The 16,187-nt window shown below is 47.8% G+C and overlaps 1 protein-coding gene across 2 annotated transcripts in view; it reads right to left on the bottom strand.

Moving 5' to 3' along the window:
* The window catches only part of LOC142892419 (myosin-9-like), a 32,882-nt gene that overhangs the window by 4,221 nt on the left and 12,474 nt on the right, over positions 1–16,187 (bottom strand). Inside the window, exons 5-37 of one of the 2 annotated variants that reach the window (XM_076032591.1) lie at positions 16,056–16,149; positions 15,609–15,629; positions 14,153–14,245; positions 13,972–14,035; positions 13,655–13,753; positions 13,389–13,532; positions 13,207–13,302; positions 12,650–12,921; positions 12,349–12,522; positions 11,915–12,088; positions 10,520–10,634; positions 9,135–9,319; positions 8,455–8,576; positions 8,271–8,340; positions 8,021–8,181; positions 7,676–7,784; positions 7,449–7,580; positions 7,143–7,349; positions 6,906–7,043; positions 6,673–6,796; positions 6,394–6,565; positions 5,989–6,201; positions 5,749–5,893; positions 5,414–5,620; positions 5,158–5,262; positions 4,079–4,231; positions 3,707–3,955; positions 3,060–3,272; positions 2,731–2,943; positions 1,911–2,072; positions 1,023–1,151; positions 261–349; positions 48–171 (exon numbers count right to left, since the gene is read on the bottom strand). In XM_076032591.1, coding sequence (XP_075888706.1) covers positions 48–171; positions 261–349; positions 1,023–1,151; positions 1,911–2,072; positions 2,731–2,943; positions 3,060–3,272; positions 3,707–3,955; positions 4,079–4,231; positions 5,158–5,262; positions 5,414–5,620; positions 5,749–5,893; positions 5,989–6,201; positions 6,394–6,565; positions 6,673–6,796; positions 6,906–7,043; positions 7,143–7,349; positions 7,449–7,580; positions 7,676–7,784; positions 8,021–8,181; positions 8,271–8,340; positions 8,455–8,576; positions 9,135–9,319; positions 10,520–10,634; positions 11,915–12,088; positions 12,349–12,522; positions 12,650–12,921; positions 13,207–13,302; positions 13,389–13,532; positions 13,655–13,753; positions 13,972–14,035; positions 14,153–14,245; positions 15,609–15,629; positions 16,056–16,149 — 4,768 coding nt within the window. The remainder of the gene's footprint in view (positions 1–47; positions 172–260; positions 350–1,022; positions 1,152–1,910; positions 2,073–2,730; positions 2,944–3,059; positions 3,273–3,706; positions 3,956–4,078; positions 4,232–5,157; positions 5,263–5,413; positions 5,621–5,748; positions 5,894–5,988; positions 6,202–6,393; positions 6,566–6,672; positions 6,797–6,905; positions 7,044–7,142; positions 7,350–7,448; positions 7,581–7,675; positions 7,785–8,020; positions 8,182–8,270; positions 8,341–8,454; positions 8,577–9,134; positions 9,320–10,519; positions 10,635–11,914; positions 12,089–12,348; positions 12,523–12,649; positions 12,922–13,206; positions 13,303–13,388; positions 13,533–13,654; positions 13,754–13,971; positions 14,036–14,152; positions 14,246–15,608; positions 15,630–16,055; positions 16,150–16,187) is intronic. The other variant, XM_076032592.1, reaches the window with a different exon arrangement.

Raw genomic sequence — 16,187 nt, forward strand, 5'->3', positions numbered from 1 at the left:
GCGACTTCACCAGTTGAGATGTCTACACAACATCGGTGTGGACCGACCTGCAACGTGGCCTTCTTCAGCCTGTCGTTGACCAGCTCAGTGTTGCACTGCTCCTCCTCCAGCTCCTCCTCCAGCTGGGCGATGCGAGCTTCCAGCCGCCTCCTCTCCTCCACCACCTGAGCGCTGAGGACAGTTCAGGGGGGTGGGGTTAAGGCAACGTGGGAAACGGGGCGATTCAAATTTGCGCTCCATTCAGAAACGTTTTTTCTTACTTCTTGGAAGCCTGGTTGTTGATCTCGTCCTGCAGCTCGTCCCTCTCCTGCTGAGCTTGTCTCTTGACTCGCTCCGCCGCTGCCAACTCCTGCACACAGATAAAGAAAGGAAGGAGGGAGAGAGAGAGAGAGGGAGAGCGCGGTGAATTGAACGAGTCAAACCAAGGGCAAATGAAAGCTCGGAGAAGTTCGGAGAGCAGACCAACCAGTCTGAACAGAAAAAAAAAACAAAAAACTTGCATTACTTCCGCTTTATTTGTTATCTGAACCGGAAAGATGTTTTATTTTGAAAAATGACAAGATTCTCTCCATTACATCCGTCTACGGCTCAACTCCTGACCCAGGTCAAGGCGCTCGTCTCTGTCATGTGATACGTTACGGCCAAAATTAAAACCACATTTTGCTAGCCAGCTAGCTAGCTAGCAAAAAGTGTGAGAACAAAGGTCTTTGGGAAGAAGGCAAGAAAGCTGCATTTAACAGGAGTCGTAGTTAAACAACAGGTTTTATCTCGACTGGCGATTCGGACACACGAAGCCCACTCTGGATAACATGCAGTGACCGGCTCTCTAATGAGGCAATGACGGCGTCAAAACTGCTTCTACACACTGCATTGAAAGACCAGCAGACCTTTGGAGGCCACTTGTTTTATTCACGTTAAGATGCTGTCGTGATGTTAAGAGGATGCCGCTAATAAAGTTGTGGACGAGCTGGTCAGTTCGTGGCACAAAAGAAGGTTGGGGACTGCAGGACGACACCACTGACCTCCTGCATCTGCAGCATGTCGGCCTCCATGCCTTTCAACTTCTTCTCGTTCTCCTTGCTCTGAGCCAGGATCTCATCCCGAGACATGCGAGTGTCTTCCAGTTCCCTGATGAGCTCTTTCATCTGGGCCTGAGAGAGAGACAGAAATATGGGGAGATAGAGAGATATAGAGATAGACAAAAAAAATAGAGATAGAGAGAGAAATTGAGATAGAGCGATATATAGAGATAGACAGAGATGGAGAGGGAGCGAGCGATAGATAGGTAAAGAGAGAGAGAGAGATAGAGCGACAGATAGATGGAGAGATAGAGATATAGACAGAAAGAGAGAGCAATAGAGAGATATATAGATGGAGACAAAAAAATAGAGGGACAGATATATAGAGATAGATCGATAGGTGGGTAGAAACAGATCAATAGAGAGGTAAAGACAGAGAGCAAGATATAGATGGAGAGATAGAGACATAGATAGATAGACAGATCGATAGAGGTAAAGACAGAGAGCGACATATAGATGGAGAGATAGAGACATAGATAGATAGACAGATCGATAGAGGTAAAGACAGAGAGCGACATATAGATGGAGAGATAGAGACATAGATAGATAGACAGATCGATAGAGAGGTAAAGACAGAGAGCGAGATATAGATGGAGAGATAGAGACATAGATAGATAGACAGATCGATAGAGGTAAAGACAGAGAGCGACATATAGATGGAGAGATAGAGACATAGATAGATAGACAGATCGATAGAGAGGTAAAGACAGAGCGATAGAGAGAGAGATAGAGCAATAGAGATGGAGAGAGAGGTACACACGGCCGTCAGTCCAAAAGTGCTGCTTCAACGTGTCCAACATGTGCTTCAATGCGCTTCAGCGAGCAGCTCACCTGGAGTTTCTTCAGCTGCTTGAGGGCCTCGTCGCGGTTCTTGTTGGCCATGTCGATGCCGGCCTCCAGCTCCTTCAGGTCCAGCTCCAGCTTCTTGCGAGACGCCACCGCCACAGAGCGCTGCTTCCTCTCGTCCTCCAGCTCCATCTCCATCTCCCGCACCTGAGGAGGGCAAGTTTGCACCAAGGCTCACCTTCACAGTCTGTGACTGGGAGCTCGTCCCTTTGGCAAGACGCACGGGCGTCAGAGCCCCAGCAGCGGCTTCCAGAATTCAGGATGCCGCAGCAGCACCATTGCAGTCGGAGCGCTGCATTTGAGCTCGCAGACGACACCCAGTCAGGCAAGTTAAGTGTTTGTTGTTCCCGGGGTAAATGTATGATTTACTGTGAGGTAATGAAGCTAAATTTGTTTGAAAAAAAAAAAAAAGTTTTTACATGGCTTGCTACATGATAAAATGAGATATGCAAACTAACACAATTTCCTTCTTGTTTAACCCAGCCAGTTTCTTCTGCCAGTTTCCTAACCTGATAGAAACAGATTTTTCTCTTTGGATATTCTCCACAGGGGCTGCAACTGTGAATCCTCTGTTTCCACCCAACACCATGCTCATAGAACTCTAATTCGTTTAGAAGCATACTTGATTACGTAGAACAACAGTTTTTCTGTTTGCGAATTCTACATTAAGCCAAATTTGCTCCCAATTCTCCAGTTCTCGACCTTTTGCCCAAATTTCAAACCTCCACCCGTCCACCCAGCCACCCCGGTCATCTATTGCAATCTCACTGGCGCCGAAGACTGGGCTCAGTTCCCCGGTTATCACCTGTTTGACCAGCGATCGCTTCTTCTCCTCGCCCATCTCGTCGCGGCCGGCCAGGTCCCTCTCGTACTGAGCCTTCATGGCCTGCATGTTGACCTCCAGCCGCAGCTTGGCGTCCTCGGTGGCCTGCAGCTCGTCCTCCAGCTCCTCCAGCTGGGTCTTCATCTCGTCCAGCTGCTGCTCCATGGTGCGTTTGCCTTTCTCCAGTTCGTGGACCTGGATTTGGCGGCGCCGTGGACGAGGAAGGAGGAATTTTTGAGCGGCGGCGATGAGCGAGGACTTGTCAGACGAGGAGACGCGGCCAAACGGCGCCGCTTCATCTCGCAACTCACGCTCTTGCCGACGTCGTCCTTGGAGGACACCAGGTCCTCCATCTCGGCCCGCAGCAGCTTGTTGTTGCGGTCCAGCTCTTCCTTGATGTCCATCAGGGAATCGAGCTCGCGGGTCAGGGCCAGCGCTCGGGTCTCCTTCTCGCGGGCCTCGGCCTCGGCCCGGTCGCGCTCCTCTGCGTAGCGGGCCGATATGTTCTTCTCCTCGGCCAGCATCTACCGAGACGCATCACCGTGTCAAACATCCTGCATCACAGAGTCCCACAAGCCCACCCCCCACAAGCCCGGCCAGCGTTCACCTCAACAGTGCTTTTCAGCACTGCGACGCAGCACACTACTGTACTACTGTATATGCTGCTGTACCATGCAAATGTCCCCAATGTGGGAAAAATAAAGGCATTCTTATTGTTCTTCTAAATGTCAGGTGTCCCTTGGAAATGTTTCCAGTTTCACCACCAAACGGGCCCCAATTCCTGCATCTAAACAGCTTTCCCTGGTTTCACACTATTACTAATCTATTGCTACTAGCATCTTGCCATTATTCGGCTAAAAAGCGTTGTAATATTTCTGGTTGGTGGTTTGGTCCATGGGATTTTTTTCAATGTAAAAAATGTGCCGTGGAGAGCCACTGCATTGACGCATCCTCTCACCTGGTCAAACTTCTTCTGCTTCTTTTCCAGGTTGGAGACAATCTGCCGCAGGTGGTCCTGGTCCACCACCAGGTCGTCCAACTCCTGCTGGATGCGCGTCTTGGTTTTATCCAACTTCTCGAAGGCGGCACATTTCTCCTCCAGGCGCTGGCTGGTGGACTCCAGGTCCCTCTGGAACCTCTTCTTTCCTTCCTCGGCCGTCTCCAGGCAACCCGCGTCCTGCTCCACCTTCTTCCTCATTTCGGCGATCTGTGAGATTAAAAAAAAAACAAAACGGGGGGGTTGGGGGTGAGACACTCAAACACTCGATCAACCTCAGGATATGTGCACTTGGGTCGATATCTGAGCGGTCGTCTGAGGGCGTTTCACTACCTGGGCCTGCGCCATTTGAAGCTGCTTCTCCACATTCTTCTTGGCCTCCTCTTCCTCCTCCAGTTGTTCCCTTAGGCTGTTTTGCTCGTCCTCCAGCTGCCGCAGCTTAGTGACCTGTGACAGCTTCTGCCGGGTCTCCTCTTGGAGCAGTTCCTGTTGTGAGCAGGTACTGTTAGAGACTACTCCTCACTTGTGTTAAGCCATTTTGTTTTAGATTCGTATTTAGCCCTCAGTAAATAATGGGTTATAAGTCGCACTTCTTTTCATAGTTTGACTGGTCACGTGCGACTCGTATATATTAAAAAAAGAAAATATATCATTTCACATGCTCTTATATGTTAATTCACACTGACCGACACGACCAAAGTCCCACATCACCTGGAGCCGCGAGAGCGTGCTCCCCTATGTGCTATTCATGAGAAATCATTTGCACATTAGCTTAAAGACAACCGAGAAAGAGAAAGAAAATCCCATTCTGCAGATTACATGCAGCTGAAAACGGTAATCGAGCAGCGAAAAAAAGGGAACTTTGGAGCGCAAGACACAAGATACTGCAACGAAGAAAACAAAGAACGCTAATGGTGGACTTAAAGGAAAAGATGGCCAGAGCTGGAGGAGCGAGTTGATCAGAAGTGACACCGAGGATGAAGAATCCAACGGATTCAGTGATGTGGAATTAGAGCAAGAGTTTGGTAAAGTTGCCTACAGATAACTTGCTTGTTGGACTCGTGAGCAGATTAATTTTGCATATTCATTATTATCATTATTATTAAAATTATTATTATTATTATTATTATCATCCGTTCCAGATGAAATGTCTGTTCTTGATCTTGGATGTTGTAAAATAAATTTGCCACTTATAGTCCAGTGTGACTTATGTTTTTTTCTTCTTGATGACGCATTTTTTTTTTAAGTCTTTATAGTGGATAAAATGGGTTGGATTCAATTCTGAAATTGGGTTGGATTCAATTCTGAAATTGGGTTGGATTCAATTCTGAAATTGGGTTGGATTGAGTTCTAGGAAAGGTGATGATTCCAGTTCTATTCCAGTGCTGCTGACTGTGCACAGCCATGCTGACCTGAACGTCCTGCAGCTGGGACTCCACAGCTGAGCAGTCTTTCGTCGCCTTGATGGATTTGACTTCCACTTCGCTCAGGACGCTGTTCACGCCGTCCAGCTCGGTCTGAGGAAAAGGAAAAGCAAGGGGGGGGGGGGGTGTCAGAAGTCAGAAGTAGCTCTGTTAACCAATCGATCACCAATTGTTTTCTCTTGTGTCGGGCACAAGTTGCTGGTGGGAACAGTTCAAGGTTCCATTAGCATAAAGAAAACAGTACCTGCGCTTTGGTGAGTTTTTCAGCACACTCCAGCCTCTGACGTTCGCTCTCTGAGAATTTGAGCTGCAGCTCCTGGACCAGGGCTTCGGCCTTCTTCCTGCGCTGCTCAGAGTCTCCCTTGCTCTGCGAGAGCGTCTGCAGCTCGATGACCAGCTCGTTCTTCTCCGACTCCAGGGCCTGCTTCGCTTTGTCCGTCGACACTTTGCTCTTGTTTTTAAATTGGAGAGAGAAAAAAAAAAAAATCAGACGCGGTGACGACGTGGTGGGGTTGCAACAGTAGTTGAATAAAAGGCACAGAAAAAAAAAAGAAAAAAAAAGGTTGAAATGAAGTTTACCCTCTTGGCCTGCTCCAGCTGCTCGTTGAGCTCGTCCAAACCGTGGCTGTGCTTCTGTCTCATTTCCGCCAACTGCAGTTCGTGAACTCGAGTTTCTTCGTCCAAAGTCTTTTTCAGCTGCGTCACCTCCGTCTCACGCTTGCTCCTGAGGGGAAACGGCGGCAAACAAAGAAAACGCTCCAGTGTGAGTTAGAGTGCTGCTGTGGAATATAATCCTTCCAACAGGATGGATCTCAGCACCTCAGCTCCTGCTGTGCGGCAGTGGAATCGAGAGTGTCCTCCAGCTCGGTCTTGAGGGCCTCCAGCTCTTCTCCCAGATCCCTGCGGTGTTTCTCCGCCTTGCTTCGGGCCTGCCTCTCCAGGTCCAGATCCTCTTGCAGCTCCGAGAGCTGCGCCTCCAGCTCGCGGATCTTTTTCTGGGCCAAGTTCTTCCCCGCCGCCTCTTCCTCGATCCTTCAAAGAGAGGCAAGGCGACAAACAGTAAACGAGGGTTCCAGAGAAGTTGAGCTGTAGGAACATCCGACTCTACCTCATGTTTTTTTTTTTGTTTTGCCTTTTAATCGAAAAAGGTTTCTTAAATTCGTATTAGCAAATGACGTGCACAAACACACAAATGGCAGCTGAGGAGACGAGTCAAACTCAGACCTTGCCAGAGCTGCCAAGAGCTCTTCCTCCTTTTTGGCCAGCTGAGCGCGAAGCTCGGCGATCTGTGCCTGCAGCTCTGCGATCTGGTCACTGGTCTCGGTGACTTCGCAATCCAGCTTGCGGCGGTGCTTTTCCAGCTCTTGGCGGCTCTTCTCCTCCCTGCGCAGGCGGTCTGATGGAAATGCAAGGTGAGAAGCTCAGACTCAGTGAAAACGACTCGTCGCCGTTTCGGCAAAAATTCATCATCTCATTGCCACAGAGCTCGCGTTCTCTTCCTACCCTCCAGGTCCGTGATCATGGCCTCGTGTTTGGTCTTCAGCTTCTGCAGGCTCTTGGACTTCTCCTCCTCCTCGGTCAGGTTGGTGGTGAACTCGGAAATCCTTTCCTCCAGCAACTTCTTCTCCTGTGTTCACAACCACGGCAGCGTGTTGACATTTCCATCCAAACCTGAAACGTCTCGCTGTCGCCGCAGAAAGACAGCAACAAGTCCGAGTGACACGCGGCTTCCTGACCTTGTTTAGTTTGTTGTTCTGGTCGTCAAGGACCATAACATCATCCTCTATTTTCTTCATTTTAGACTCCAGAGTGACCTTATCCAGATGGAGCTTCTGCCTCGCTGCTTCCTCCTCATCCAGTTGTTGTTCCAAATCCTGCGCAAACCAGAAAATAAATAAATCATCGGCGAGGCAGATTAAACGTGATTTCCTCTTCCGTCCATGAGGACACGGGTGAAGGACAAACAAACTAACAATGATGTTCTGCTGCATCTTCTTTTTGTCCGTCGACAAGGCATTGACTCGCTCGTCCTCCTCCTCCAAACGGGCCTCCATATCGTGGAGGATCTCCTCCAGCTCCTGCTTCCTGGCGGACAGACGGACTCTCATCTCCTCGGCCTCGGCGCAAAGCTCCGTTTCGGCCTGGAGCTGCTCCTGCAGGGCCATCTTCTCACTGCTCAGCTGCAAGCAAAAAAGCAAATGACGGCATGAAAGCCACTCACAGTGCTGGACCAGACACTGTAGTTCAAGTCAAACAGAGAGGAGAAGACAGAAGTTTACCTGCTGCTGTTTGTCCTCCAACTCCCGGATCTGCTGCTCGGCGTGGACGTGCCTCTCCTTCACCTTGAACAGCTCTTCATCCTTGGCCATCATCTCCTCCTCCTGCCGGCTGACTTGCAGCAGGGGCTTCACCTGTTGACACGCGAGGCCAGTAATTAGGCAAACTGGGAAAAGCCACGGGCGGGGAGTCTGAGCGTTTGTTGAGGTTGCGGGAGGCTGAAGCTCACCTTGGTGAAGAGCCTCCACCACTGCCAGTTCCTCAGCTTCAGGTAAGCGGCACAATTTCTTTGGATGACTTTCATCGCCGTCAGCTGCTGCTGCCTCCGAGCAAAGGCTCTACAAAACAATATTAGCGTGCAGCACACTTTAATAGCAAAGTAAAACTTTGGTGGACCTCAAACATTTTAAGCGTGATACCCTCCCCTGTGTCTGTACCCGGTCAAATAAATGTGGTGAAACAGCTAATCGTGCTAATCCTTTAGAAAAGTCCCATCTTAGATTAGCCTTTGTTCTCAAAAGGTGTTACGAAGGATTCGATATCCGTCATTTCCAAAGGAGCAACGCGGTCTTACTTGCGGGCCACGTAGCCTCTGCACCAGGCCTGGAAACTGATGATGATGTCGGTGATCTTCATGTCCCTCTCCTCCTCCAGGTGAGCCAGGACTCCTGCTCGGAAGAACACTTTGCTCTGGCCAATACGGAAGAGGTTGGGATCCAGCTCCAGGCTTTGGATCTTAAAAAGGTGCGGGGAGAAACAGAGACCCATCAAGCACGCGGCAGACGGAGCGCGTCACCACAGTACAGTTCCGACGGCCAACGCACCATGAGCACGCAGGCCTGCTTTCCATCCATGAAGCCCTTGGGGATGGCGTTCGGAGTGAGGATTTCATACCTGGTGGTGGTGGGGGAGAGAGAGAGAGAGAGAGAGAGAGAGACACACACACAACCAGGGTGAACCTCCCCTCAAGGACGTCCGTCGGAGAGCGGGGCAAAGCATTAGCGTTACCTCTGCCTGAACTCCTGGAAGACGATGCGGTTGGGGAAGCCCTGTCTGCAAATGCGAATGCCCTCCAGCACTCCGTTGCACCTCAGCTGGTCCAGAACCAGGTGGGGATCCAGTTTACCAGCCTGGGAAAAAGAAGCAAACACTTGCTAATGAGCAAACCTGCCAGAATGAGTTGGTTCCGCAAGGCGACTTTGGTCACTTTTACCCCAGAAATATGTCCAGGAATTGAGAAAAGAGAGTGTTTTCAGAGAAGGCGAGTGACTGCGAGAGGTTCCGCTGCGCCACACACAACTTCTCTGGGAGGAAAAATCTAATGGGATTGTTTAGAACAACGTTTAACTTGTGGCTCGCGGCATTGTGGGCAGTTTTTTTTTTTTTCTCCTTCTTCTTTTTTTAATTATTCAAAAAAAAAAGTATATTCATAGAGAACATTTGGGCCATTTATTTTGTGGGACACACAATTAAATTCAATAATTTATTGACGAGACATGACAGAAAGTTGAGAACCCCCGACACCTTTAAGTCAGAGTTGATTTGGAATTGAAAGTCAACCAGAGTGAGGATTTAAACAACAGGAACTAAACACAGCATCCGTTCTGATCAGCATCTCAAACAGAAGTTAGTTCTGTGTGAAAGGACACCCACACACACACACACAAACACACACACTTCCAGAATACCTTTTTCTCATGATTTGGAATGATGCAGCGAACAAAGTTGGGGTTGGTGTTCCTCAAGGTGGCCATGAGCTTGGACAGCTGCTCCTTGTAGAGCTGACCCACTGTGCGGAACATACCCTTGCGAGTCTTAAACGCCCCGGGCATCTCAGACATCCCCACTTTGTCCAGGCCAACAATACGCTCCACTGCAGCGGCAGGGGGGAGGGAAATCGAAGAAAGAAGAAAAAACAAAACAAAAAAAAACAAAACAATGAGTTAGAGGAAGTGAAACAGTGGCTTCCATTTCAGGAATTTGGACATTCAAACCAGGCAAAGTCAAACCAAATGCATGTCACAAGGAAGAATGAATGTGACCATTGTCTCCCCACTGTTCTTAGGCAAACAGACACTGGCTAAGTAGTGGCGGACATTGACATAGGTCCAGTGGGAGAGTGTGTGTGTGTGTGGGGGGGGGTGGGGGGGACACCCGTAACTGGAGGTAGAAAGGAATCAGGAGGGCGGATGGAGCCACAGACAGATGGTGAAGCATGGACAGACGACACACCATGTCAAAAACAAAGCAGGTGGTAAAGGGCCCGGTCAAACGTTCACACTTTGAAATTGTGCAATGGTTCAATTAGGTTTACACGCGTGTCAGGGAGGTGACATACTTCACAGGGTTGCAGTGGGCATGTACTTTTTTTTTTTTTTTTTTTTAAATGGTGATTAACAAAACAAAACAAAGAAAAACCAAACCCATGCAGTAGTATATACCCTTTGCTGTAGTACCCAAGACCAACATCAGGAGTCCACAAACAACACTATTACACAAAAGGGGAGAAAAGGAGAGTTCAATGACAGAGCACCCTGTGGCCCAGCGATCAGATTGTACTGCTGCACATCCAGCTGTTCGAAAAAAAAAAAAGGCAACTCCAAAAAATTAGGGGTGGTGGGGGTGGGGTGGGAGAGATCTTTGGAACAAAATACAGTTTTCATACGTTGGAGAGGACGAACAAGGTCCGACAGACAGCAGGGAGGAGGCACGAGAAATGAAAAGAAGTCAAGTCACCTGAGTCTGAATGTAGGATAGGAAAACGCTGATAAAAATAGGCTCTCTGACAGTTCTTTACCTCTGAGGCCAAGCCAAACAAGACATGACGAGATGGAAAAAGAGGGAGTCGCACAGAGGATAAAGTGGGAGGAGACAAGTGAGAGTTTGAGAGGGTCAAGACAGAGGTCAACGCACACAAACCGGACAGTAAAAAAAACGAGAAAAAAAAGAAGAAAAGAGAGAAAGAAAACACAATGAAATGCCAAACAGGAAGAAGAAGAAAGACATGAAAAATAGAAATCCCACATTGAGCAAAAAGGCTCTCGTTCACCCCGACCGCCGTCCCTCAACTCACCGTCCTTCCAGAGCTCTGACACAAACTTGTCGCTGGACATGTTGAGCAACGTGGTCACGTTGTCGTTCAAAGGGTCCATGTTCTTCATCAGCCACTCGTCTGCCTTGTAGTCAACCTGTAGACGAGCACACCCACCCAGACTGTGAGGCTACTTTCACTGGGTGACTTTGCAGGGGGAATTTAAGTGCGGCAGTGAAGTGCGGCATATTTGGAGGCTTAAAAGAAACGGCAACATCAAGCGGTTACATTTTAGACTGCACTCTCTTCCAGTCCCGAGTTTGCCAGCCAGGACTACGGAGGCTCAAATAAACTAACGAAGAAGAAGAAGGCCGGCGATCACCCTAATTACAAAACGCACTGTCGGGCAGCTGGATTGTCCACACCAGGCTTCCTTAGAAATATGGTGGTGCAAGACCCTGGATCTAAGGATATTCTTATATACAAGAGTCATTATTAACAAACTCAAGGTCCAGTTCACAAGAAAAAGAAGGCATCCAGACAAACAAGCAACCAAGAAAAAGATATATTAATGCTGGGCACTGATTAATTTCTTTAATCGCGATTAATCACATTCCAATCCGGGAGTTAATTGCGACTAACCCCGATTAAAATGGCTCATTTGAAGTCTGCCGAAAGACATTCAAAATGTGTGTGTGCAACATGGATAATGACCAGAAGTGAGTCCTTGAGGACGGGTTTCTGTTTCTTATTCAAAATAAACATGCATAGTAGGCAAGTTGGCTGGGGCGACATGTAACCATCAGGCAATTTGACACACAGGTCTGTCTTATGTGGACAAAGTTCTTTCATGAACTACCTGGAATGACCAACAGAGGGTGCAACAACACCATGCAATGGCATCCATGTCAGCTGGCGTTTGATGTATACTTTATGCCCCCCCCAGTCTAACTGGACAGACTGGGCCAGGCATAAAAAAAAGCAAAGAAAAAAAAAAAAGCATCCACACTAAAAGTTCATTGCTTGCTCACTATTGTGGCGGCCGTGGGGAGATGGATGCTCCGCTTGAGTCGCAAAGGATTATGGGGGACTTATTTTGGGGAGTTCTGTTAATTGCTGTTGTTGAACTGCAAGTGTGTTAGTGCGTGGTCAGTGTTCCTTTGGTGTTGCACGTCATGTTTTGTTCGTGTCGGTCCGAACCGCGAGTCAATGTGGACTCTGTTTGAGCTAGCCCCCCGCTACCGCCATGTTGGGGTGCGTTCCAACAAGTTCAAGCTACAAAATAAAAGGTATATATACACATATAGATATAGATACAGATACAGCAATAAAATAAGAACCGTTTTTACCAGTATAAAAATCTTAAATCAAGCCAAATATTGCACACTGGACCCTTTAAGAGAGGCAATGAAAGTGTGACAGAATGAGCACGTTTACCTTGCCGGCATAGTGGATGATGCAGAAGTCGGCTTCGTCCGTCAGCTTCTTGGGCTTGAAGAACTTGGGGTGGCTGCCCTGCTCCTGGAGGACCTTCTCCACAAAGCTTTTGTCGGTGGCTTTGGGGAACCAGCACTCCTCGTCGAGGAGAGCCAGGATACCAGGGGGACTGGCCTGCACAGGGCAGAGTAACCAAACACATTTAGAAGAGAAAATCAACATGTCATGGTCTTAGAAAAGTACTTTGCACAAAGTCGCTCTGGACAATGTTGCTAAATTGCCTACAATTCTACACCATAAGCTTATACAGCTTGTACAGATGCGGACATTTTCTTATTGAAGAGGAAGCAAAGAAGATATTCTTATATATCATTAGTGTGGAGCCTTCTGAGGCACTTCCAAGGCTCCCAGGTTGACGGAAATCTCAAACTTACAGGTTTCTCGATGAGGTCGATGCAGGGCTGCAGGTCCAGGCCGAAGTCGATGAAGCTCCACTCGATGCCCTCCCGCTGGTACTCCTCCTGCTCCAGGATGAACATGGTGTGGTTGAAGAGCTGCTGCAGCTTCTCGTTGGTGTAGTTGATGCACATTTGCTCGAATGAGTTCAGCTGGAAGGAAGCAGACGTCGGGTCGTTAGGGCGACGTGTCGAGTGGCTTTCATGTGGGTTTCATTCCGCATACAGGACCCAGATGCAACAAGACAACAAAAAACTGCAGTTATGTTCCAATCGGTACCTCAAAGATCTCAAAGCCGGCGATGTCCAGGATGCCGATGAAAGACGCTCCCTGTCTCTTGGTCTTGTCCAGGGCTTTGTTGATCCTCATGACGAGCCAGCGGAACATCCTCTCGTACGTGGCCTTGGCCAGGGCCTCCACAGCAAACTCCGCTTGCTCCTGAGTCTGGGCCTTCTGAACGTAGTCTCGACCGACCTTGATCCGGGGCGACAGGATGGCCCTGGTGAAGTCCGTCACGTTCATGCCCATGAGGTGAGAAACCTTCTGGGCAGCTGTTTCCACGGGACACAGGAGGAGAGACGAGGTAAGAATGAGGCAATTTAATGCATGAGGGGGAGAGAGAAATAGAGCAGGTGCAACACACACACACACACACACACACACACACACACACACACACACACACACACACACACACACACACACACACACACACACACACACACACACACACACACTTTTTTTTAATTTTAAAAAGAAAAAAAGAAAAAGGAAAAAAAAAAGGGATTCTTACAATATGACATCACTGACCCACTTCAATAAGGGGGAGGACTCACCAGTGTTGTCAGGCATTGAGGCCTGATCTGTGTGCCGCTCCTTCTTAAACCTCATGTTACCGAGCTGGAGCACAGAGGCCACCACCTTCAACATGCCTGCATTAGAAACACAAACAGCGCTGTGAACATGCTCGTCTCATGCAATAAGCCCATTGAGAAAACACATCAAAGCGAAACCGCACCTATTTGTTCGTCCTCCGGGATACCCATGATCCTCATGGCGTCCATGGTCTCTGTGAACAGGTCCTTGTCCTGCTGCCCAGGGATTGTCACGTTGCCATTGGAAAGGAAGCGGTAGTCGTTGTAGTTTTCCAGAAGGAGCTCCTCTGCAAGGAAGGACGCCCAAGGCCGAGATGATGAACTGAGAGTAGTACGTTGAAGATACCCAAAAACTACAAGTCTATGCTATTGTCTCTCTAGCGAGACAGTTCCGCATCCTGTTGCTTACTGCGAAGTTTATCTCCGGCCCCGGTCAGCAAGTAGTAGAACAAATGGAAGGTCCTCTCATCTTTGGCCTGTCGAATGGCACGCGACTTCTCCAGCAGGTCTATTAATTAGTTTGTCAAGGACACTTTTTCAGATCTCAGAAGAAAAAAAAAAAAAAAATCCAACCGACTGCTACCATTTGTTTCCGTCTGCCGTCATTTGTTTCTCTCGCCGTGAAGAATCTGACAGACGCCACACACACACACGATCAACAGGTTGACCAAAATTGCTTTTAAGAAAATATATATTTTTCAAATTAGGCAACTTTTGCAAGGATACATGTTTCAATGTTGGCACCGACAATGTAACCATTGACGTCAAAGTTGATTCTGATGAACTTTCCCTATGGAAAAAAACAACAACACGCAAGTGATGTAAAAACGGTCCTGGCGACAAACGGGGGACAGAAAACTCTAAAAAACAAACAAACAAATAAATGGGCTGCGTCGATATGTCTTACGAATCGAGAAGAGTTGTCATTTTTGACTGTTTTGGCATTTCCGAAGGCTTCCAGGATGGGGTTGGCCTGAAGCAGCTGCTTCTCCAGCTCCCCCTGGTGGACACAAAGAGAAAAAAACAACACCGAATATAAAGATAACTTGCAATGAGTCAATACCGCCGTTGCCCCAGGATAGCGGCGAGCCTTGGATTTTGATAGAACACAATTCCATAATTAATGATGTAAATAACAGAACATGACAGTGTCAACAAGCTCTGATGCTCAAAAGGAGTTTCCCCTTTTCGATTAGGTATCCCAAAAAGACAAGGCAAATTATTTCACCACGCAAGCCGGCGTACTTACATCTAAAAGAGAAAACATGGGGTGTAGTTAACATGTACAGAGCCACTGACGCAGCTGATACACAAATACACAAAGCCAAATATAAAGACGCAGAGGAATACTATACGAAGAAATAGAATTAAGAATTAAGAAATAAAAAAAAAAAAGGCACAACAACACCACGCATCCAAGCCTGTTCCCCACACGCCATGTTAGTGGCCCGACACTGCAATCACCCCAAGACGTGGCCCTCACCAGCATCCCGTCACCCATTACACACAGTCCAGTGAAGAAGAAACAAACGCCACGAAACAGAACCAACACATCAATTCTTAAACCTTTACTGCAGAGGAGAAAAGCCGTGATTCCATTTGGTTGATTTTCAAACAAATTTCGGCATTATTGTTGAAATAAATCACCTCAAAATCGCTAGAAATCAAAGAACGGCCAAGCGCACTGTTGAGGTCAGAAAGGGTGAAAATTTGGTTTTTAAATGTTTTTTTGTTTTGTTTAAGCATACAAGTTTATTTGCAGCTGGTCATCCAAACGGAATTGGTTATTTTTGTTCAGCCTTTCCGAGGAAAACCGTGTGAACCAATCACTGAGGTCCACGTTACAGGACGCAAAAGGCCACGTGCGCGACGGTCGGACCGTCGGCCTAACTTAATTATTGCCCAAACAGCATTTCAATTAAAAATAGACTGGCAATGTCAAGCACATATAGGCAACACAAGCTTAAAAAAAAATTCAACCAGAAAACACAGTCATGTAGGAACATGTATAAAAAATCTGATTTGTCTTTTAGGCTGTTCGCGTCTGGCTGAATTTTTTTTTTTTTTTTTTTTTTACACACGCAGGCATTTTAAAACAGAAACATGACAACAAAAAAAAAATCTCCTTTCCAGTTGGTTGAGCAGACATGTCACACCCCCAGCCCTCAATGAAAAAAATGACTCCCGCAAAAACAATGCACCCAGGCCTCCTTCATCCTGCGTTCTCTCCCTCTCTGAGCGGGAGGGGGGAGGGCGGAAGACTGAGGGAGGGCAGACGAGGAAGAGGGTGGCAGAAGCAGTTAGAAGGAGAGCACGGGGGTGGGGGTTGGGGGGGAAGCGGGAGCGGGAGGGGGTCAACTCACATGTGACAGGACCATGCTGCTCTGTTGGTGGGAAGAGAGAAATACACAAACTTCAAATTCCAATCACATCGACTGCACCGCTGGCAGGCACAGCCCCAGCCTACAGCCGCGGGTTACAATTGCGACGGGGAGACGGGGGGGGGGACGTCATCCAAAATAAAATATTCCCTTCCGGAAAAAGAGTCAAAGTTAAATAGCTTAAAAGTGGGAACGTTTTTTAACGAGGAGGTCGTTCGCATCTAAACTAACGCGTGTCACGGTCACAGTAACGACCAGGCTGACACTGAACCGAGCATAGAAGGTTGGAAAAAAAAAAAAAAAGTAAATGGAAGGAGGATTATGTAGATGTAGGTATACACCAAAGCTATATTCATATTGATATATAAACACATGTATAATGTTGGACTGTCAGAATCAGTTGAATGCAATTTGTGAATGAGAACTGACCTGGTCTCTCTTGGTCTTGTGAGAAGAAGCCACATGAGCCAGATACTGGATCACCTTCTTGGTGTTCTCCGTCTTACCAGCACCAGATTCTCCTCTGCAAGAGCAACAGGGGGGGAATTCATTTTTTTATTT

Source organism: Nelusetta ayraudi, unplaced genomic scaffold (genome assembly GCF_046127955.1).
Source record: "Nelusetta ayraudi isolate G7.1 ecotype Tasmania unplaced genomic scaffold, CSIRO-AGI_Nayr_v1 ptg000034l, whole genome shotgun sequence".
NCBI lineage: Eukaryota > Metazoa > Chordata > Actinopteri > Tetraodontiformes > Monacanthidae > Nelusetta > Nelusetta ayraudi.